The sequence below is a fragment of the Equus caballus genome, chromosome 2 (genome assembly GCF_041296265.1).
Source record: "Equus caballus isolate H_3958 breed thoroughbred chromosome 2, TB-T2T, whole genome shotgun sequence".
NCBI classification, from domain to species: Eukaryota; Metazoa; Chordata; class Mammalia; order Perissodactyla; family Equidae; genus Equus; species Equus caballus.
Genome location: NC_091685.1, coordinates 46,731,841 through 46,754,166, shown reverse-complemented (window position 1 = coordinate 46,754,166; position 22,326 = coordinate 46,731,841). Strand labels below are relative to the sequence as shown.

The 22,326-nt window shown below is 61.1% G+C and overlaps 1 protein-coding gene across 13 annotated transcripts in view; it reads left to right on the top strand.

Annotated features, from left to right (window-relative positions):
- PRDM16 (PR/SET domain 16) overlaps nucleotides 1-22,326 on the top strand; it is a 347,636-nt gene that overhangs the window by 310,997 nt on the left and 14,313 nt on the right. For 5 of the 13 annotated variants that reach the window (XM_070254565.1, XM_070254605.1, XM_070254623.1 and 2 more), the window contains 8 exons: nucleotides 442-655; nucleotides 2,591-2,738; nucleotides 3,311-3,464; nucleotides 8,238-9,654; nucleotides 13,266-13,353; nucleotides 16,310-16,393; nucleotides 16,851-17,020; nucleotides 17,661-17,738. In XM_070254565.1, coding sequence (XP_070110666.1) covers nucleotides 442-655; nucleotides 2,591-2,738; nucleotides 3,311-3,464; nucleotides 8,238-9,654; nucleotides 13,266-13,353; nucleotides 16,310-16,393; nucleotides 16,851-17,020; nucleotides 17,661-17,738 — 2,353 coding nt within the window. The remainder of the gene's footprint in view (nucleotides 1-441; nucleotides 656-2,590; nucleotides 2,739-3,310; nucleotides 3,465-8,237; nucleotides 9,655-13,265; nucleotides 13,354-16,309; nucleotides 16,394-16,850; nucleotides 17,021-17,660; nucleotides 17,739-22,326) is intronic. The other 8 variants (XM_070254598.1, XM_023627521.2, XM_070254632.1 and 5 more) reach the window with 3 other exon arrangements.

Genomic DNA, 22,326 nt, shown 5'->3' with positions numbered 1-22,326 from the left:
TTGGCTTGGCACAGTGGTCAGGATGCCGCCTCGTAAACTTAGTAATAGCTGCCCCTCTTTTAATTTGTTTGACCTTGACGACAATAATTTATGATATGCATTAGAGCTCTGTCGTCTTTTTTCTCCTAATTCATAAACAAAGCACTTGGCCTGGCTTCCTTCTCCGCTCCCGAGCGGGGGCCTTCTCAAGCCCACAACGACCTCGACGCAGGGAGGGGCCCAGCGTTTCTCAGTGTTTCTTTTGATGCAGACCTGGGTCCCTGTGGTCTCCACACCCTCTGGGCAGCCACTCCTAGGTCGGGGATGAGGGCAGGAAGGAAGCAGGAGGGGGAACAGCCAGTGGGGGAGGCAGGCCCCACGGTGTCCCGCACCCCCTCGCGGCCCTGGGCCCTGGGGCAGGTCTCAGGCTCGCCCACCCGCCTCCTGTCCTCTTTCTTGCAGAGGAGCCCACGTTCCGCTGTGACATGTGTGATGAGCTCTTCCAGTCCAAGCTGGACCTGCGGCGTCACAAGAAGTACGCATGCAGCTCGGTGGGGGCCGCGCTCTACCAGGGCCTGGGCGAGGAGCTCAAGCCGGAGGGCGTGGGTGGCACGGGCAGCGACGGGCAGGCCCACGAGTGCAAGGACTGCGAGCGGATGTTCCCGAACAAGTACAGGTGCTGCCCCTCCCCTCCGCCTGCTCCTCTTCCCTCCTCCCTCCCCAGGAGCCAGTCTGGGACAGCAGGGTCAGCGGCCCTGGGAGCACAGAGGGAGCCTGAGAAGGGCAGAGGTCAGCCCTCATCCCTCAGCCCTGTCCATGCTGGACGCAGAGGACTCCAGGGCCAGCTGGAGACAAGGGTCCCCTCGAGCGCGGCACACCTCAGGGGCAGGTACCCCGGCCCATTCATCTGGCGCTGGGGACAGAGCAGGCCCATGAGCTGGCGGCTGGAGGCCACAGTGCTCCCAGCTCTGACCGTGAAGGCCAGGCCTCCGGTCAGAGCCCTCCCACCCCGGGAGGATCCACAAGTTGCCCTGTTGAGACACCGCTGGCCTGGCCATTCTGCACAGTGAGGGCTGAGCTGTGGAGACAGACTAGAGGGAAGTCAAGAAATGAGGGCCAGACCCCGAGACGTGCAGGGGTCGAGCCCCAGCGCTACTTCTGCAGTAAAGTCCGAGACAAGGACGGGGGACGGCAACACCCTGTTGCCCGGGGGTTCGTGGAGTGGCCTGGCCCTCCAGACACGTGAGTGACTCCTTCTCAGACAGTGGTCAGGAGCAGGAGGGGGTACCCAGGAGTCCCCTTATCCCTCCACCCCAGGCACCAGCCTCTGCTCCCCATGGGCAGCACCTGTCTGTCCAGGGAGACTTCACAGACATGGACACAGAGTGCCAGGCCAGCTGTGTGACAACTGGACATGGTCAGCCTAGAGCAGGCCCAAGCTGCCAGGCAGGATTCCAGGGCCCGGCAGGATTCAGGACCTGGGATCTGGGGCCCTGGGGACTGGTGAGAACCCCTGGGCTTCGTGGGGAGCAGCCAGGACACATGGTCCCAGTCCTCTAGGGACCCGTGGCCACTTTTCCAGTGTGGGTCCCTCCTCCTGCCTTCGAGAACGTCCTCCAGGACAGCCTGACAAAGTCAGAGTGAAACCCTGTCAGGTCACTAACTGGCTGTGGGACTGGGGGAACTGATGCCAATCCCCCCACGGCTTCCCTGGGGACGGGAAACCCTCCACCCTGAACAGATGACGGAGAAAATAAGCGTTTGGGCAAATCCCGACTGAGGCCCTTGGCGGTAAGCGCTGCTCAAGAGGGTCCGTGTTTTCTTTACATAAACACATAAATCACAATTAACAACAGGGAAAAAGATACAATCTGTGCTGCGCAGGAACCAAGCGTTTCTGATCTAATGGATGGCTGGGCCCCTAATTAACGGGCCGTGATGTATTGCTGCTCTCTTCATGAAGATTAACGGTCATACCTGGGACAGGAGGAGAAGCGGGCTGTCCCCCGAGAGGAGGGGATTAGGAGCTGCTCGTTCGTCCAAGTGCCGCGGCCTCTCCCGGGCAGCTGTGCCCTCCCCACCCCATCACATCTCATTTGGAGACCGGCTCATCCACCCCGGCCTGCCTCCTTCATGTGTGCGTGGCGGGCTCTCGGCCTGGCCAGGCGGTGTCCTTGGGTTTCCCAGGCCTCACCCAACCCTGGGGCTCATGGCAGTGTCAAAAGCTTCCAGACTCCTTTTTTCTTAGGCCCAAGGTTAGCTTCACTGTTCACATTGTCTTGAAGAGCCGCTGGGAAGTGAGTTGTGGTCCCGCCCTGCCTCTGGCTGCCTGCAGGGTGGTCTTGGACAAGGGCCTGAGCCCTCTCTGGGCATCGGCTTCTGTCCAGGTACCGGCTGCCTCCCCATCTGATGTGGGAAGACCGTTTCTGCCCCTCCATCTCCTTGCCCCGTCCAGAGAGGAGGTGGGCAGACACGCTGCGAGGACTCGCTCTGATCCCCCAGCAGGACCTGGTGGGGGTTCCGAGGGGCTGCTGAGAACAGGCCGTGCTGGGTTCAGGGCCCCTCTTCCCGGGTGGTGGGCCCCACGGTGACCCCCGTCCTCTGTGCACAGCTTGGAGCAGCACATGATCGTGCACACAGAGGAGCGAGAGTACAAGTGTGACCAGTGTCCCAAGGCCTTCAACTGGAAGTCCAACCTCATCCGCCACCAGATGTCCCACGACAGCGGCAAGCGCTTCGAATGTGAAAACTGCGTGAAGGTAACTAACGTATGTGAGCCCCGCTCCGCGTGCTCACCGGCCCGCCTGCGCCTGCCTCGCCCCTGCTGTAAAAATCCAGATGAAGGGTGGAGAGCGAGTGAGATGCCCGGGAGTCATCCGGCTCCTTCTGTTTCCCGGGAAGAGAGGAAGTGTGCTGGGCCACGCAGCAGGAACGAGGCCTGAGCGGCACCAGACCTGACTCCCCTCCAGGGAGGGCTCCTGCCCCCGGCCCCACCCCCCCGATGTGGAAGGTGAGGCTGGCAGGGGTCAGCCTCCCCACCCACAAGCCATCCCATATCATGGCACTTCAGCTTAAAAACGCTTTCTGTGTTCCTGCCTTGAGCATCCTCGCAGCCACAGTTCTCCTGGGAACTGTTATTGAGGAATCAGAGTCTAGGGGAGGCTGGGCGGCTCCCCTAGTGCTGTCGGGTGGGTCACGGCTCCAGCAGAGAGCTGGTTGGCCAGGCTCAGCGTAGGGGGCAGAACGGCGAGTGAGAGCCCCATCCCTCGACCAGAACTGCCTGGTTAGGGCAGCCAGAGGCGACGGGAGCCCACAGTGTCCGTCTCCCCAGGTGTTCACGGACCCCAGCAACCTGCAGCGGCACATCCGCTCCCAGCACGTGGGCGCGCGGGCGCACGCCTGCCCCGACTGCGGGAAGACCTTCGCCACATCCTCGGGCCTCAAGCAGCACAAGCATATCCACAGCACCGTCAAGCCTTTCATATGTAAGTCGTCCCCAGCCGGGCCGCTCATCTGGGGCAGGCGCTCTTGGAGGCAGGCCCAGGACGGACTCCTCAGCCTCTTGCCCGCCCCTAGGACTCCTGTTTGTTCCAACACTCCTGCTGCCATGTGAAGCCCCGGCCCCATTGCTCTCTGGTGCCACCTTCTCTTCCTTGTACCCTCTCCTTTTGTGATTCGGCTCTCTTGGTCTGGCCTCCCTTTCCCCTACAACCCGCCTTGGTCCCCACGCTTATCCCTCCAGTGGCCAGAGGTGGCAGTGGGTGGTGGGGAAGGACCTGCAGGAGCCAGTGGCCCGCCGTCCCATTCCCGCCCCGCCACATGTTCATCCAGCGCTGCTCACCCTCGCAGCCTTTGGGGAACCTGGGGCTGCGTGTTCACCGCTGTCCAGGGGCAGGGGTTGGCCATAAGCTGCTGGGCCCCTGTCCCCATGGAGCTTACCCCCCAGTGGAGGAGATAGGCTAAGCCATATAAATGATAACAGCACATGTGACAGGCCTCAGCCTGGGGGGCAGGAGGCTCTCTAGGTGCCAGGGGGCGGCCCAGGGTGGGGTGGGGGGCCGCTGCCCCTGTGAATACAATGGGAGGCCAGGATGGCCCAGCCTCTGAAGACAAGCAGGAGTGATCCGAGGGGGCGCCTGCAGAGGAGGCGCCGGACAAGGGACTTCCAGCACAGAGGCCTTGAGGCCGGGATCGGTTTAGGGCTTGAGTGAGGAGAAGGAAGAGGAGAGGGGTCAGACATCACAAGGCCAGGTCCCGGGCACCTTGTGGGCCAGTGCAAGGTCACGACCCCAATTTTCAGTGGGTTTGGAAGCCACTGAAGGTTCCTCTCTGCCTAGCATTGTGCTGAGTCACCATTCCACTCCAGCATTGCGCTGAGTCATCATTCACACGAGATTGTGCTAACTCATGTCACACAAGTTGTGTTGAGTCATTTCACACCAACGTTGTCACTAAGCCATTCACACCAGCGTTGCGCTGAGTCATCGTTTCACGCACATTATCTCACGGCATCCTTACAGAACCGTACAGAGCAGGGCTGCACCATCTCCAGCTGACAGAGAGGGAAACTGAGGCTTAGAGACAAGTGACCAGGCGCTGGAGGCCATGCTGCGGAGCCTGAGTTCTAGCTCAAGGGGCCTGGCTCCTGACCCCGGGTCGTGGACCAGGGCCTCTTGGGCTCCAGCACATCAGTGCGAGAGCAGGTGACTCTGCGAGCCTGGGGACTGGGTCAGGGTGTCTTCACCAATGCGGGGGCTGTTCAGGTGCCAGACACCTGCCCCAAAGAGGCCATGCCAACTGGCCAGTCAAGTCTTTGTTGGGTAGCTGGGACTGTGCCCCCCTCCTGCCCACTGCCCCCAGCCCAATGTTCCAACTGTCCTCCTAGAAGTGACTCAGACCATAATCCACCTGGGTCACTGGCTCCCCCAGGCGAGGAAGCAAAGCCCTGCCTGTCGGCCCCTCCTCTAGGGCAGTCTTTCTGCTCACCCACCACCTCCTTCACCTGCAGGCCCTGGAAAGAGAGCATCTAAGCAGTGGTGTGGGCAGCCCCACCGCCTGGCTCCAGGGGCAAGGCCCACTCCCTCTGAGGGGAGCTGGGAGGAGGCAAGCTGGGTGGCGGTGGGGCTGGGGGTCATGACTTTGCCACTGGAGGTGCATGGTGTCCTACTTTCCGGGGATGAGCATCCCAGCGAGTCCCCCTATGGGAGGGGGTGCGTATGTGTGCACCAGATAGTAGCTCAGAGTTTTTAAGCTGAGACTCAGGAAAATTGCATGCAGGCTTAAGAGCTCTTGCCTTGTGGGCATGCACACGAGCTGTGTGAAGTCTCACTGAATCGCGTGGATCACATGAGTTCCAGGAGCTGCCGTTCTCTGGAAGGATCTGAGCCCGCTGTTCCCGCAGCCAGCACAGCCTCCCCTTGTGGAGGTGGAGAGCTTGGGGCAAGCTGGTCGGGTCCTTGCCAGGGGCCAGCGCTCTCCGCCTGCTGCCGGGCTCCACACTCGCCTTGGGGCCTTGGCTTTTGGCTAAGGGGCAAAGCCAAAGAGAAACCTGCGCTTGCCAGGTTGCGTGTGTGAACATTTCGTTCAGAGAGGGTGGCACAAATTCTAGAAGTCAGACGTGAAGCACGATCTTGCGCATCCTGTGGCCCACGGGAGGGGGCTGTGGTGAGGCCTGGAGAGAGAGCGCTGCGCACGGGGCGGGGGGGTACCCACATGGCACTTCTAAGAGGAGAGCAGTCGCTTGGAGGCACACAGTTGCCACCAACTAGTTGAAGCCGGATAGTCGCTAGTGTGCACAGACTCTGCATCCACCCCTGGGCGGCATGTGGGTGCACACACACGGCACCTGTGGATCAGCACCAAAACCTGGCTAGAAGCTCCCGTGCCCCCTCCTCGATGACCAGGGTGGTCAAGTGTGTGCATGTGAGAGAGGGGGTGGGGTATCTGGGCGCACAGGCAGGCAGTCTCCTGTGGGCACTTTCCAGAAATTTTGGAATGTGTGTGTGTGTGTGTGTGTGTGGTGGGGGAATGTGCATCCACACACAACCTACAAGGAAAAGAAACTGCTGACCGGGACAAGTACTGGCCAGGGCCCCTGTGGGTCCTGGCAGGGCCTGGGCGGCACCCTCCATCAGGCACTGGTCCCCACGTCCAGCTTGCTGTGGGCTGCCCAGGCCTATCCCAGCCCCTGCAGGCAGCCACCTCACTTTGCCAGCTCTGAGCCAGCTGTCAGCCATCCTAGGTCTGGGACTTGCCTCTCCCGGGACCTCAGTCTCCCAGAGGCCTCTCTGTAGCCCCAGCGTTTCTGCAGGAACCCCCCACCCATCATGTGAGCAGGTGGATGGGAACGGAGGGTTCCCAGGTTCCCTGTGCCCAGGCTTGGCTGCTGGCCTGGGAGGCCCCTCCTGGGAGCTGCCTGGGGTAGGAGACCTGCTCACGGCCAGTTTCCAAGCTCAGGAGGGCAGCGGCCACCAACAAGGCACTGACAGAGCCCTGCTGGGGCCGGGGGTATGTCACAGAGCCCTCTGGAGGCTAGCAGAGCCACGGGGGTATTTATAGACCATCCCCGGGGAGCAGCACCTCTGCATTGGCACCTCCCAGAAAGGGCAGATGCCGTTAAATCAGGCAGCACGTTCTCCCCCCAGCCTTGAGAACGTCCCGCCATGCCAGACGACCAGGAAGGCAGAGCCGCTAATATAAATAGATGTTGTGATTAAAGAACACGATAATCTCAGGGCCAAAGCTCTTGGCTGGAATAGCGTGACATCAGGCAGTTGAGGATTTGTGGTGAGCAAGAGCCACGCTGAAATCATTGTTTCCACTGGGGCTGCGTTTAGGAAGCAAATTGTCCTGCAGAGAGAGACACACGCAGGGTGTGTGTGCATGCATGCATGCATGTGTGTGTGTGTTCCTCACTTTCTGGTTAGAAAAACAAGAGGAGAAAGAAAGCTGGCGATTTGCAGATACTCCACCACAGGCCATTGGGAAAATGGCGAGACGGGGTCCGCTGGGCCTCGGGTGCTGGTGCTGGGCTCTGGCCGGCGCTGCTGTCTCCTGTCAGGAGCAGAGCAGCCTGCTGCCTCTGCCTCCCAATTTGGGGAGGTGTCACTTTTCTCAAACCTGGAACCAGCGCCTCTCCGCACAGCCCAACTGGGGCTTCCCTCCCATCCCCACCTTCAGGACACCCCCAGACAGTGACCGTGCACCACCAGGAGCGTGTTCCCAAAGCCCACACTCCCTGAGAAGAGCCCGAGTGGGCTGGTCCCCCGGAGGCCTCTGTCTCCTGGGTGTGGGTCGCAGGGCCTGGGACAGAGAGAGGAGGGAGAGAGTTGGGATCGTTTTCAACTTTAGAAAGCCGGAGATACCCTGGGGGGTTGGTGTTTTCCTCTCTCCCCTACGGGGACAGTGTCACCAAGTGGGCAGGCAGGTAGGGCCGGAGTCCCAGGCGAGCTGATGCAGCTGCAGACGGGGCTGCATGCCATGGCGTCACCCAACGCTGGGAGCGATTTCAGAAGACCTTGGACCCCAAACTGCAGACACTCTTGGGGAAGGAGGGCGCCAGCAGTGGCAGCACCCCATTTTCCAACAGAGAAGGTTGAGTCACTGTGAGACCTGCCCAAGCTGGCCCAAGGACCCCAGGGAAGGCACAGACGGTCCTTGCCAATCCATGCTGGTGATCAGAGGGCAGCGCCAGGGTAGAGTGCACTCACGTGTGTATGTGTGCACACACGTGCAGGCACATGGATACAGATGTGCGCACACACATAAACACTTGTGCACACGTGCACAACACACTTGCACCAACAGTGCAAATGCACACACACATGCATACACCAGCATACATATGTACAGGCACAAGTACATGCACACATGCATGTGTTCATGCATACACACGTACAAGCACATATATACTGGCAGCACACATACAACATATGCACATGCACACACATGCACGGCACACACTCATGCATACAGACGTGTGGCTGCAGACACACATGCATGTGTGCCCAAATACACAGATGCAAGCACATACAGGCACACATATATACACATATGCATGTACATGTGCTCACACGAACACATACACACTTGCATGTACATGTGCAGGCACACTCATATACACACACACGTGCTCACACACAAGCAGGGGCTGCTCCTGTCACCGAGGCCAGAAGCGCCCTTCATCCTGCTCCCCGGAAACCACAGAGTTTCCCTTAATTTCATATCGTGTTCGTCTTTGCTTTCTGCTGATGTTTTAGGTGAGGTCTGCCACAAATCCTACACGCAGTTCTCCAACCTGTGCCGGCACAAGCGGATGCACGCCGACTGCCGCACGCAGATCAAGTGCAAGGACTGTGGGCAGATGTTCAGCACTACCTCCTCCCTCAACAAGCACCGGCGCTTCTGCGAGGGCAAGAACCATTACCCGCCAGGCGGCATCTTCGCCCCGGGCCTGCCCCTCACCCCCAGCCCCATGATGGACAAGGCCAAGCCCCCTCCCAACCTCAACCACGCCAGCCTGGGCTTCAATGAGTACTTCCCCTCCAGGCCGCACCCAGGGAGCCTGCCCTTCTCCGCGGCGCCCCCGGCGTTCCCCGCGCTCACCCCCGGCTTCCCGGGCATCTTCCCTCCGTCCCTGTACCCCCGGCCGCCCCTGCTACCTCCCACGCCGCTGCTCAAGAGCCCCCTGAACCACACCCAGGATGCCAAGCTCCCCAGCCCCCTGGGGAACCCGGCCCTACCCCTCGTCTCCGCCGTCGGCAACAGCGGCCAGGGCGCCACGGCAGCCTCGGGGCCCGAGGAGAAGTTCGAGAGCCGCCTCGAGGACTCATACGCCGAGAAGCTCAAGACCCGGAGCAGCGACATGTCGGACGGCAGCGACTTCGAGGACGTCAACACCACGACGGGGACCGACCTGGACACGACCACAGGGACGGGCTCGGACCTGGACAGCGACGTGGACAGCGACCGCGACAAGGCCAAGGCCAAGGGCAAGGCGGCCGAGGGCAAGGCCGAGTGTGGGGGCGGCACAGCTCCCCCGGGGGCCCCGAACAGCGTGGGCGAGGTGCCCCTCTTCTGTTCCCAGCACTCCTTCTTCCCGCCACCCGACGAGCAGCTGCTGACGGCGTCGGGGGCCGCGGGCGACTCCATCAAGGCCATCGCCTCCATCGCGGAGAAGTACTTCGGGCCCGGCTTCGTGGGCATGCAGGAGAAGAAGCTGGGCGCGCTGCCCTACCACTCCGTGTTCCCCTTCCAGCTCCTGCCCAACTTCCCCCACGCCCTCTACCCCTTCACGGACCGCACACTCACCCACAACTTGCTGGTCAAGGCTGAGCCAAAGTCACCCCGGGATGCCCTCAAGGTGGGCGGCCCCAGTGCCGAGTCCCCCTTTGACCTCACCACCAAACCAAAAGAGGCCAAGCCCATCCTGCCCGTGCCCAAGGTGCCCCCGGCGCCCGCATCTGGAGAGGAGCAGCCGCTGGACCTGAGCATCGGCAGCCGCGTCCGAGCCAGCCAGAACGGAGGGGGCCGGGAGCCCCGCAAGAACCACGTGTATGGCGAGCGCAGGCTGGGTGCCGGTGAGGGGCTGCCCAAGGTGTGCCCGGCGCAGCTGCCCCAGCAGCCGTCGCTGCACTACGCCAAGCCGTCGCCCTTCTTCATGGACCCCATCTACAGGTATTAACATGCCCTGCCCTCACCTGCCCTCCCAGAGGGGCCAGCCATGCTGGGGAGCTGCGTAGGGTCAGTGTGTGGGAGAGGCTGCCCTCTTGTGCTCCCCCAAGGTTCGTCCCTCTGCCTTTGCTGGCTTCAGGGGGGTGCCTGAGCTCTCGGGAGGTCCTTGCTGCTCCAGAAGACACTCCTGGCTTGGCCCATTCCTGGGGTGGGCACCAGGCGGGGGCCACACTTAGGAGGCTGGGGTAGGTCCTCCCGGACATACGCGCTTCCCTTTCTCTGACATCCACTGGGCTACCCCATGCCCTGCCTTGAGCACCTCTGGAGCCTGCGCTCAGACCCACCCCAGAGGCCCTCCCACTGCCTCCCGCTGTCTTCTCTGGACCGACTCTGCCTCCCACACATCTCAGATCCTTGCTGTTTCCTCTGAGCCTCTCTCCACCTCCCTGTGTCTCCGCTTCCCTATGGCTGCCCTTGTACACCCCCGCCCCGGCTCCCTGGAGCCACAACTAGGGGTTTCTGGTGGCCCAGGGGAAATCAGAGAAGGAACCACTGGTCCCCAGAAGCAGAGAGGAGGAAGGAAGGAGGCAGGTTTGGAGGTTTGCAAACACTTGGTGTCATGCCTCTGACGGCCCTTCTGGGGAGGAGTGGGCTAACCCCCTCCCCAGTGTCTGGGCAGGGTTAGATCAGAGAGGCTGCTTAGGCGGGAGGGGTCAGACCCTGCCAGCACACGTCCTGGAGGTGTGCACATGGGGGTGCTCGTGAGGGCCTGGAGGTGCCAGGAAACCAACACAGGCTATTGCAGCGCATACAGGCCTACGCCTCTACGTGAGGGAGGGCCTGTGCACTCGCGTGTGCGTGACGGCACTGGTTTGCGGGGAGCACAGGAGCACGTGGCCACCTTGAGGTCTCCAGTGCTTGCTGTTCCCTGCAGGGCCAGCCACGGCCTGGGGTGGGCATGTGGGTAAGGAGGTCACACCTGCTGAAAGTCCACATGGGAGAGAGTGATGTCAGAGCCAGGCCGAGCTGCCAGGGAGGGGAAGGTGGGCGAGCCTCCTGCTCTGCCTGCCGGCCCAGGATGCCCACACGGGCCCTGCTCTCCACGCTCGACACCGGGGCCCTGGCCGGCCTGAGTCTGCAGCCCATCTGTTTCCTGCTCAGTCCTGAGTCGGGACCACGGAAAACAAGGAAAATGCCCCGTTTGGGTGTATTTTTTACAAATCCACCATCCATAGATGGTCTGAGAAGGTAGGCTAGGGGCTCGGCAGAGAGGGGTGGCCTTCATCTGTCAAAGGTGGCTTCCCACTTTTTGGGGCAAATGCGTCCATCAAAAAGCGCAGAAGACACTTGCCAGTTAACGTAAGAATCTCCGGGACCCCAGGCGAGGCCAGGAAACAGCTGGGATGTGAGGGAGGAGGCGCCTGTGGGGCGTGCTGCCCCCGTGCAGAGGATGGGAGGGAGTGACTGGAGACTGAGGGACGGAACCTTCCGGCCAGGCCCCCAGAGTTGGAGCCAGCAGGCGTGCGAGGGTCTCAGTTAACCTCCTCCTGCTCCTCCCCGGCTTCTCCAGCCCCCTCCTCCGCCAGCTCCCCGTCCAGCCCGTCCCCACTCTCCTCTTGGCCCTCATCCCCCCCTCGTCTGCCCCTGCACTTGACCCTCAGTGCGCCCCTCCCCCAGCCCCTCTCCTCCCTGCTCACGGCCTGGTTGAGGGTCTTGGGCCTTTTCCTGGAATCTGGGGGAGCAGGAAGTTGAGAACCGGCTGCAGGGCCCTCTCCAGTCAGAGCTCATGTGAGACCCGGCGTGTCCTGGGCTCTCACCCTCAGAGTTTAGGGTCCAGCACCTGCTGGAGGGGCTGCCTGCACCCCGACTTTGCACGCAGACACTAGCAAAGGCTGCAGTGTGGCTGAGCTCTGTGTGGTCTCCCTGCCACCCCAACCCCACAAGATAAACACACGGGGTGAAGGCTTCTCTCCAAGCGTGGGTCCTGAGAGTGACTCTAGTGAAGCTCCCCACAGGCCGTCCCCCGTGAGTGACCCTGAGCGTGTACCCACAGCCCTCCATCCTCTCACACCACCCGGTCGGCCTCCCTGGCCCTCCAGGCCCTCTTGCCCCCGCCCCCCGATGTGGCTGCTGCGTTTGCAGGATGGGCTGGGGATGAGGTGGGAATGTGGTTTATGTGGTGACATAAGCCAGGCAACTTGGAGACCCCGTGTCCGCTGGGGTCAGCTGGTGTCAGCTGGCCTTGGTTGCTCGGGAGCCAGCCCGGTGGGGCTGCCACATGACTCAGAAAAAGGCAGAAGAGATGGAGCCAAACCTGGCCCTCCTCCTCCCACAAGGGCCCCCCTTCTCTTGGTCCCGCCCCACCAACCTGCAGTGTCTCCTCGAAAGGCCGAATCTGACACAGTCGCACTTGGAAAGGGCCTCGGTGAAGGCCTGCAGAGTGAGGTCCCTCCCGGCCGACTTCCCACCCAGTGGGTGCCGCACCTCCTGGGGCCACACGTGTGGTCCTTTATTTTATTCCTCTGGGAGAGAATCTTCCCAAAGTGCAACACGTGCCCCCCCGGCTCCTCCCACATCTCCCGCCTTCTCCCTCCTGGACCAGGCTCGGGGTCTCCGTGGGGTGACCTGTGGCCTCACCCTGCAGGGGATGCTCCTGCCTCTGGCCCCCTGGGTGGCTGTGCTGTCCTCCTTCAGCCATCCCCAATCCTGCTCCGGTCACTGCCCCAGCCAGTCCCCTGGAGGCCTGAGTGAAGGGAGCACGGTGCCCAGCAAGGCCCAAGAGCAAAGGGCACGGGAGCATCCGGCCAGGATTGGTTCAGAGGGGCTGTGTCTGTGTGCAGAGAGGCACAGCAGTCCCCAAAGCGCCTGAGACGCCGGGAAATGCTCACAAATCGTGCTTTGTAAAGCTCACCCCCCACGGGGAGACTGAGGCAGGCGTTGCTGGGAAACGGTGAGAGGAGGGATCTCTGGGCGCTGCCCGGCCACCTCCTCTGCTGGTTTTGTGATGAACAGAGTTGTCACCAGCACAGAGGGAAGGTCCTAGACCTGTCATCTCGGCAGCCATCGCGAGTGTTAGGCAGCGCCTGCTTGGCTCTTTCCCCAGGACAGAAACCTCCTGGTCACTCACGCTCGCTGGTCAGCCCAGTCGGCCAAGGGCAGGGGGGACAAGGAACAGCCTCCCGTGTGTGCCGCGTTCTGCTGCAGGCGAGCTGGGATCCCAACTGTGTAATCCCCTGGGGGCTGACGGGCCAGTGGGCAGAGGCTGGTGCGCTCAGGGCCTTCAGAGAAGATTCTGGGCTCCGGCATTAAGTGTTTGTCACATGCACGGTGGCTGGGGGCACATGGGGGACCTGAAGGGGTCCAGAAGTGGGCACGGCACTGGGGAGCGTGGGAGGGAAGCAGAGCAAGACTGTGGGGGTGGGCAGCGGGCTCGGAGGCTCTCCTAGGTGAGCAGGTGGGCCTGGCCAGGGCCGTCAGGTAAGACGTGGTAGCTGGGGAGCCCCAGAAGCTGGGCCACCGTGGCGAGGCCCCCACACCTCATGACCAGTGGGGTGCCTCCCTGCCCAGCGCTGGGCCACTCCGCGGGGTATGTAACCCTCTGTGTTGCTGTCCAGCAGGGTGGAGAAGCGGAAGGTGACAGACCCCGTGGGAGTCCTGAAGGAGAAGTACCTGCGGCCGTCCCCGCTGCTCTTCCACCCCCAGGTAAGACCCAGAGGGGCCAGGTTGGCGGGGCACACCTCAGGACCCTCACTCTGAGGCCCTCTGCTCTGGCCTGCCCCAGGCTGTGCAGGGATCTTTGAGGGGCTGGAACCCCAAGGTTCTGTCCAAGCAGAGCCACACTCCTGAGGCGGGCCTTGCGCACGGCGGCCCCTTGGGCGCTCCGGGCCTCAGCTCCCCCATCCAAGAGGATTCTCTCCCTGCAGACCCCACAGGAGCCTGTGAGGCTGGAGAGAATGAGAAAGGCCAGGGGAGGTGAGCAGGGAGGGGGTCCTTGGCAGGAGGCAGCCCGTGGGTCCCTCAAAGGCAGCAAGGACCCTGGCCATGGGGAGGCCCACTGACCCACAGCGCCAGCTCTAGGAGGGGGAATGAACCTGAGTGGGGCGGAGGGCAGAGCAGGATGGAGTGAACGCAAGAAATTTAAACATAAAGTGAATAGACTCGGGACGCAGCCCCGAGGGGTGGATGTGAGCAGGCCTTTCCGGGGTGTGCTGCCCTTGAGGGAGCTCATGAGAAAAGACCAGGAGAGGAAGAGCCTGAGTGAGGAGGGGACAGAGTGGGCATGAGGAGATGGGGAGCAGGAGAGAAGGAGGGGGACCTGAGTTGAGGGCACAGGGTCCCAGGAGGTGGGGGGCTGGAGGGGCGCCGTTCCCCAGGGCCACAGAGGGTGGCAGGCCGTCCGCCAAGACTAGAATCAGGGTCTAGGAAAGATAACACGGACCCTGCCAAGCCTGCAGGTGTTTGGTCTGCCCCTCCAGCCACATCCTCCTGGGGGTGGGCACAGAGGGGTGGCAGAAGTGAGGGCTGAGCACCAGGGCCCCACTGAGTCTCCCCGATTCCCTGCCCTGTGTGCCCACTGCCCTCACTGTGTGGGGCCCAGTGCCCTCCCGGGAGCCACAGGCTGCCCCTCTCTCCCCGAGGGTCCTGGAGCTGAGCTGTGGGGCGGGCCCCAACCCAGACACCAGACTGGGCCATTGTTCTCTTTCTTGGTGATTCCCGCCTTGGACAAACAGCCCAGTTTGTGAAACCCTCTCCCTGCCCAGGTTCACAGCTAAACTTAGCACCTCCCATTGTTTCGCTGGGGCCTCGGAGTTTGGCGAATAACTTCCCCTGATTTTCCTCGGGATGGGCTGGAAAAAGCTGACAAGCCAGCCAGGCGCATCCTGTGTTTGTGTTTGTGGGAGAGCTCAGCCGGGAATATCTGATCGGGCGGAGCGGGCCGGGCAGGCAGGACCTGCGGGCAGCCTCGGTGAGACCCACCCAGGCCTGAGGAAGAGAGGCCTGGAGGGGGGGGCCGGCCACCCATTGTCCCTCCAGGGCCCACTTCCCTGGGCCCTGCCACCCCCGCTGCCTGCCCCCTGGGCCTGGAGCAGGGGAGTGGGCGTCTGAGATGAAGTCACTCCAAGGTCAAGCCATCACTCGGGCAGAAAGCACCTGATAACTGATGGTCTCTACAAAGTACAGGGTCACAGCTATAGAAGATGTCAGCCTGCGCTGGTCAGGTGACAGGCAGAACACCACAAGGGCCTTCCGCTTCTGAGGCCCAACATGCAGGTGTGCAGCCCCCCTGGGCTGCAGGGTGAGGCCCTTCTGCCCAGCTGCGACCGCTTACCATCTCTAGGGGTCCTGGGGAGTCTGGAGTGGTGGAGAGTTCCAGGGCCTTCCAGGCTATGGCTAAAGCTGAGACCTGCAGGCAAGTGAACAGCAGTCTGTGCACCAGGCCATGGAGGGACCAGTGAGGGGCTAGACAGTGGCAAGGGACATGACAATTTCCATCTGTCCATCAGCGGGGACGGGGAGGGCAGCCCACAGCGGGGAGCCTCATGTGTCTGAGGAGGGAACGTGCTGCCCCACAGGGACAGCCAAGCCCGAAGGAAGCCCGGCCACCTAGCCCGAGCTGGCCAGCGGCCCAGTTGGCAGGCCAGGGTCCCAGGGCTGCCTTGGCCATTTTCTACTCATTAACCCCTTTCTGGATGTTTTTATTGTAACCAATCGGTTGTTCCCCAAATTGCAAAATATCTCTGCTGCTGGCACGGCTGTGGCCTCTGTGTAGCATCAGCAGAAAGCCCTCTGTCCCCACCAGCAGTCCTCTGAGTGGGTACCTAGAGGACAGAGCCTCACGGAGGTGAGGGCGGGGCCCTGGATGGTGTGGAGGGGCAGGGCTCGCTGGAACACCCCCCATAGTGAGACATGATGGGTTTGTTCACTGGTGGCCCAGGCTTTGCTGTGAATGAGCAAGTAACCTCCTCCGAGTATTTGCCGTTAAGCCTTGCTCAGAGGCAGCGAGCCTCAGTGAGCGGCCCTGGCGTGTTGCTGCCAGCCACTCCTCCACCCCCTCGCCTTGCCCACTCGTGCCTGTTCTTCAGATGCTAGCTGCCTGGGGTCCACCATGGTGACCATGGCCAGTTTCTCCCAGTGATCAAGGCGGTTGGAGAAACACAAGCTCTTCCTCCCCTCTCCATCTCCATTTGGACCATGCCTGCCCTTCTGCTCTGTCCTGCTCCCCCCATCCCTTCCTCTGGGGTCTCCCAGGTGACACAGGCTCCTGTAAATATTTGTTTAGCAAAGGTATAGGGAGAGCCAGCTGAGGACTGGGCACAGCGGGCACTCTGGGACAGCCCACCTCCATGGGGAGAAGGAGAGCGTGGGAGGTACTGCTGAGGCCTGTGCAGCTTCATCAGCCCCGTCCCCTCTCCGGGCCCCGAGTCCCAAGGCCTTGAGGGACAGGCACACTCTAGGATTCTGATCAGAACTCTGCCCACCTGGGGGAAACAACTGATGCCATGTTCCCTTCTCCTCCCTGAGCAAGTCCTTGGCATCCCCAAGGAGCAGAGAGGCAGCCCCTCTCGTCCATCAGATGCACTGTGCCGTGTGACATTGGCATTATCATTTTGAACATTTGGTTGGCGGCATCCAGTCGAGCTGTTGAATTCCTTTTTAGGGTTTTGCCTGCAGTTATGGCTTATTGCCACTAGGTGGTGGTGGTGCCCCAGGCCCGTGGTCCATGTCTTCACCTGAGATTCAGGTAGCTATCTTCATATTCAAGACTCAAAGATAAAATTCTTTTACCCAAACTAGCCAACCAGGAGTGCTGGCCAGGGGTCAAGCAAGTGGGTCACTGCTGGCTCGTTTCCAAATAAGGAGATGTGTAGTCACTCGTGTCTACCAAACCAGGCAGTGAGGCTGGCTGGTGAAGGCCAGTTCCAGCCTAGACCCTACGCTGCAAGGGGTTTCCAGGGAAAGACAAGAGCAGGACTGGCCACAGAAAGCGAAAGAATCCAGCCCAATGGCCAAGATGACACCAGAAGACCGCTGATTCCAGTGATGGCGTGAGGTCCCACATGGCCTTGTCCTGGCCTGGCCCACTGATGTGCTCGGTCATCCAGGACCCCTCCATGCCCCTGGGGGGTTGAGTCCACGCTCTACAAGAGAGAGCACGGCCCAAGGGAGTCCCACAGCCTCTCCCGCTCTCATGCCAACAGATGTCAGCCATCGAGACCATGACAGAGAAGCTGGAAAGCTTCGCGGCCCTGAAGGCGGACTCGGGCAGCTCCCTGCAGCCCCTTCCCCACCACCCCTTCAACTTCCGGTCCCCGCCCCCGACGCTCTCGGACCCCATCCTCAGGAAGGGCAAGGAGCGATACACGTGCAGGTGAGACACTGCAAGCCTCTGAGGGCTGGTGGGGCGGCCCTGGCGAGGTGGCCGCAGGTGCCACACTGCAGCTCATGAACCTTCGCATCCAGGAAAAAGTGCTCAATCACCGAGTACAGCGTAGAGGCAATAAATGTCCATTATCAGCTTGAGATCATTCCCCGAAAGTGTGCATGTGTGGGGGACCTCCCCTGACCCCACGAAGCTATGTTCATGTGAGTGCAAGAAAATGCAACCTTGGCCCAGCCAGTCAGAATTCAGGAGGCCTGAGGCTGAGGCGTGCAGGTCAATGTTTAACCACAGCTCTGGGAGTGAGCAGAAAGCCCTGCACTGGGAAGAGAGGTGCCATGTCTGTCCCCAGCTACACGGGCCTGTCCAAGCCAGTCCGAGCCAGCTCGACCACCGCTGGGCTCTGGAGCTCAGATACTGTTTAGGGGGCTCACAGCCTGAGCGGGCCGGAGTAGGCCAATCAGCCTTCTCAGCTGGGCCCCAGGGCTGAAGGAGAGATAGAAATCCAGGATGCTGCCACCTGGCCACCTGCTCCCCAGGTGTGACCTCAGGCCCTAGACCCCGAGCTGGAGGAACAGCTCCCAAGTCAAGGGCAGTATGCCTAACAGTCTCCCCACACTCTCCACCCCAGGTACTGTGGCAAGATCTTCCCCCGATCAGCAAACCTCACGAGACACCTGAGGACGCACACCGGGGAGCAGCCGTACAGGTAGGAGCCGGCCGGTTTGAGTCAGGGGAGGCAGGCTCCTGGTGCGACCCTCCCCGTCCCACCCACAGGAAGGGCGGCAGGTGGAAGCCAGCATGCTTGCGTCAGCTCACTCCTGGGGCCCCTCCCTCCTGGTCCACAGCCACCCTGTGTCCTGGGATATTGTAAAGATTAAGCAGGAGGTGCCTGGCGGGCTTCCAGAAGGCTCCTGCCTGACCACAGAGGAGCACGGCTGGAAGCAGCTGTCCAACCTGCTACCGGGGTGTCAACCGGGCAGGGGGCTCAGAGGAGGATCAGCCAGAAGCTAGGCCCCCAGGGGTGGTCTGCTGGGGAAGCCTCAGCTCACCCCGACCCAGTCCAAGTCTGTTCATCTTTGACGGCCTTGGAGGACCTAACCCAGGTGGTGAGCTGGGGGCGCCTAAGTCAGGGGGCTGTCTCAGAAGAAAAAGGGCTCCGTGCAAATGCAGGTCCCAACCCGGGCTTGGGGCGTCCTGAGGGATTCGCTCAGGTCCCCTTCACTGCCCTGGATGGAAACCACGTGTCTGCTCCCCACCTCGCTCAATGCTTGGGCTTCTGCCTGCAGAGATGCAGCCACACAGCACGTCAGGGGGTGAGAGCCGTCATCTTTTGTGTTCAGAACAAGTGGAGGTGTCCTCCCCATTTCAAAGATGTGGAGCCCGAGGCTCAGAGATGCCCCATGACTTGCCCGGGGTCCAAGCCCACGGCTTAGCATTCTGGCTCCAGGAGAAGCAGATGGGGTGCCCTTGGTCCCTTGGGCCTTCATCGGGCAGGAGAACAGCTGAGGGTGACAACCCGGCTTTTGGGGACCCCGCCCAGGGAGGGGACTGGGAGTCGGCATTTTAAATGAGAGCCAGGTGATGGTGACTATGAAGCAAACCGGGGAAATGCTGGTTCAGGTGTCAGGAGGTCATCCTGGCATGTGTCTGCGAGCAGCAGCTGTGGGTAATAAGTTTGCCATGGTTTGAAGCTAGCTTCTTAGGATTCCTATACTCTGGCCACACCAAGCTTGGGGTCACCCTTTGGCCCTGGATGTTTGGTGTGTTTCCCCCTCCCTGGGGAGGGCAGCCGCATGGGGCCCTGCACGTGTCGTGGTCGCCATGCATGCCTCACTCTGAGACACAAGAGTCCCCACTTTCCAACCACCACAGGGCCACGTCCTGTCTTGGCTGGACAGTGATGGTTCACACCACTTGCCAGTTGTCTGGTCAGTGCCCGCAGCCTCTTTCCAACACACAGGCCCCTCTCTTCCCCCTGAAAATGAGACTTAGAAGTTAACAAAGGCTGGCAACAGAAAGATTGATTTGGTCTGGTCCACTCCCCGAAAACGAGCTGTATGTTTGTTCTGTAACAAGACTCGACTTCTGGACAGTGTTGCGTGTTACAGCCCCCAGAGGGTCGGGCCCTGTTTATAGGGAATTTAATTATCATTGATTTCTTTTGCTCTTTCCAATCTGTGAGTTTCAACTTGTGGAACAATAATTGCTTTGAAAGTTTGCATTGCAAATCCTGACTTTATCTGGCTCAAGGCGACGCCATGATGAGGAGTTTGGGGTCTATGACTCTCCTTTTGACATCACTAGGGGTTTCTGGGCTCCCTCTGATCACTGGAAGGATTTAGGTTGAAAGAGGAAAATGCGCACGTCTGTCTGCAGAAACCCGGGAGCTGGGCACAGGACCCCCAGGGAGAAGGGGCCCCCACCCCAGCAAAGCTGATTAAGACCGCCTGCCCGGTGTGAGCCCCGCCCCTGGCCAGCCGCAAGTGCGTGCAGAGGCCAGCATGACACAGGCCCTGCGCAGCCAGGCGGCAGTGGGGCCTCTCGTGGGCTGCCCAGAGTGACGGGACAGTAGAATAGATGACACTGGAAGGCTCTTCCCTTCGAAGTCCTTGCCTCCGGTCATCTAGAGTCGCTCGGAATGTGTTTCAAAGCCCTGACGTGGGAAAGAAAGACGCCTTAGTGAGACTGGTATGCTTTCTGGAGGGAAAGTCAAACCTCCTGCCCGGCCGTGGCTGGCGAGCCGTCCTCGTCCTTGTCCTCGCTCTTGTCCTTGGCTGATGGCTTCTCCTGGCTTAGAGATCCTCGAGTGATGACGCTCGGCTTTCTTAAAGCTCCAGTGTGGAGGGCTTGTTGAGATTTTGGATAGGAGACATGTAAACATTGAGCTGGGAAAGAGGGTCCAGGCCTGCTTCCTTGTCTCAACCTGGCAGCCGTGCTCGGGGGCCCCTCCAGGATGCTGTGTGGCGCTGTCTTGAGTCACACTGTGGAGCGAGCCTTCATGGGCTGCCCTGTGGGCGCCTGGCGGGACCTGGGGTCCCCACTTTCAGGACATAGGCCTCTTGATCTGAAGTTCATTTCCTCCTGGGCTCCCATCCTGTGTTAAGCCAAAACGTCCAAGCCAGGTCCAGCTACCCTTTCCGTCAGGGGCTGGAGGAGGCCGTATGTGTCCTCTTTCTTTGTCAGTTTTATTTTTAGGGCTGTGTTTCAAAATCTCTTCTTTCTTTCCCTTCCCCCCTTTTACAATTACCGAAAGCATTTTTCCCTGGATGGCTGGTGTGGCCCTCCTGGGTCCCAGGGAGGATGCTGCCGCTCGCCCAGGGGCCATTTGACCCTCTCCAGCCCTTGCTGTGTCTCCACCGTGACTGGCTTCCCGGGGGCTGCGGCAGACACGGTCACAGCAAGGTCCCCTCCAGGCCTCGGCTGCACGCTGCAGTGGCCAGCCCACTCTGGGCTCTCATTCTCGTCGCTTTGCAATGGCACGTTATTCTAGACAGCACAGCCATAAATTTCACCAGGCGCCTGTCAGCTTATTTACAACGCAGATCCCAGCGGCTCAGAGAACCCTGCTCCCTCGCAGCCTGGGCTGGCTGCTCCCCTAGATTTCAAATGGACTTCTGGGCCATTTATGTAGATTAGAACCAGGAGAGGGCCGCATGCAGGACTCGCTGCGACCAAATCCAATGTGTGGCTCCCTCCCGAAGACACCCGGCCCCACGGAGGTTGTAGGGAGAGCACCTCACACAGGAGCTCTGCTCTCTCCTTCTGGGAACAAGCTCCTTATCCAGCCCTGTTTCTGGCTCAGGATTCCCACCGCTCAGAGCTTATGCGGCAGCTGTTTGGTGAAATTTGTCAAAGGCTCCTGCATTTCTAAAGAAACCAGGAACACTGTGTGTGCGGGCGTGTGCGAGCGTGTGTGAGGGCACATACAGACTGAGGGTGGGTGCAAGCTCGGCCCAGGGGGAAGGCTGCTGAGTGGGCAGAGGTGGATGCCCAGAGCTAGGCTGAGGGCCAGTGTGGGCTCGTACTTGGTCCTTCCTGAGCCATTGTCCTGCAGGGCGGGATGGGAGCCTGGGACCCCAGGGGCCGGGGTTCTGTAAGTTCAAGGATGTGCCTACAGGGGAGTGAGATGGTGCATGCTGGGATGTAGAAGTCACCTTTCTGGACTGTTGTGTGGGGATCACCCCGGCATCTCTGACCCGGCCTCAGAGAGGGCTCAAGCCTGGCCCCACTCCTCCTCACAGTGCAGGCGAGAAGAACAGAGCAGCTGGTGCCTCCCGGTATTGGCTTCCAGGGTGGTGGGTCCACATGGGGCCCCGGAACGTCATGAGGCTGCGGGAGGAGAGGCTGTGACCAATGTCCAGAGCTCCCAGGGGCCTGAGGCAGCTCAGTGGCCCAAGGAGGAGCAGGGGCCCAACAGGCACATCCTGGGGACCGAGGAGCAGAGAAGGCCAGGGTTGTTCAGGAGGAACCCAGGGACCGTGGCCTGAGGAGCCCGTGTGCAGATCGCTAACAGCTCTTGGCCCATCTGTTGCAGAGGAAGCCAGAGTTAGCCTGGCCTCAGGCAAAATTGGAAGCTTCAGGAACTGAAGGAATGAGGCCCCAGAGTCAAACTATGAGAGACTGGGGACACCTTTTGACAGGGCCCTCCCCATTCTGTGGGACTGTCATCAAACCGAGTGTCATCCGGCAGGTTGGGGCCGGGGGCAACTTGGAGACTGTAAGCTTCCCAGGACAGAGTTTCAGGAGGCTGCTGCCCCTTCGTGCAGGGAACGTGCAGCTGCTGGGCCCTGGCGACCCGTGGGGGCCACAGCTTCCTGCCTCAGAGAGGCTCCGGGGGACACTGAGGGTCCATCGGGCTCCTTGGGCAGGACCAGGCCTCTGAATGTCAGATGTCGGGCAGGCACCTCACGTGCTGGGCAGGGTGGTGCTGTGAGGGCCACTCTCCCACGGCCCCTGCTGGCCTGGCCCTGGATGGGAGGCCAGGGCTCCCTGAGTGTCCTCAGGCACGTCTCCATCCATGTGACCCCATGCGCGTGACCAGTATGCTGTGCTGGAGCTCGGCCTCAGGCCTCCAGCCCAATCGGGGTGGGGGTGGGGGCCTCCTGTAGGAACGCCAGGCTGCCATACTTCGGACAGGTCCCCGGCACCTGGCAGCCAGGCCTCTCTGGATAAACATCAGTCTCCCACGCTCATGCCCCGCTGGGACTGGCTGCGTAGACTCTGCCTCCTGAAGGACTCGACCAGCCGGGGTTCCGCTGCACTTGCCTCTTGTCTCTCTGTGGAAACTTGTTTTG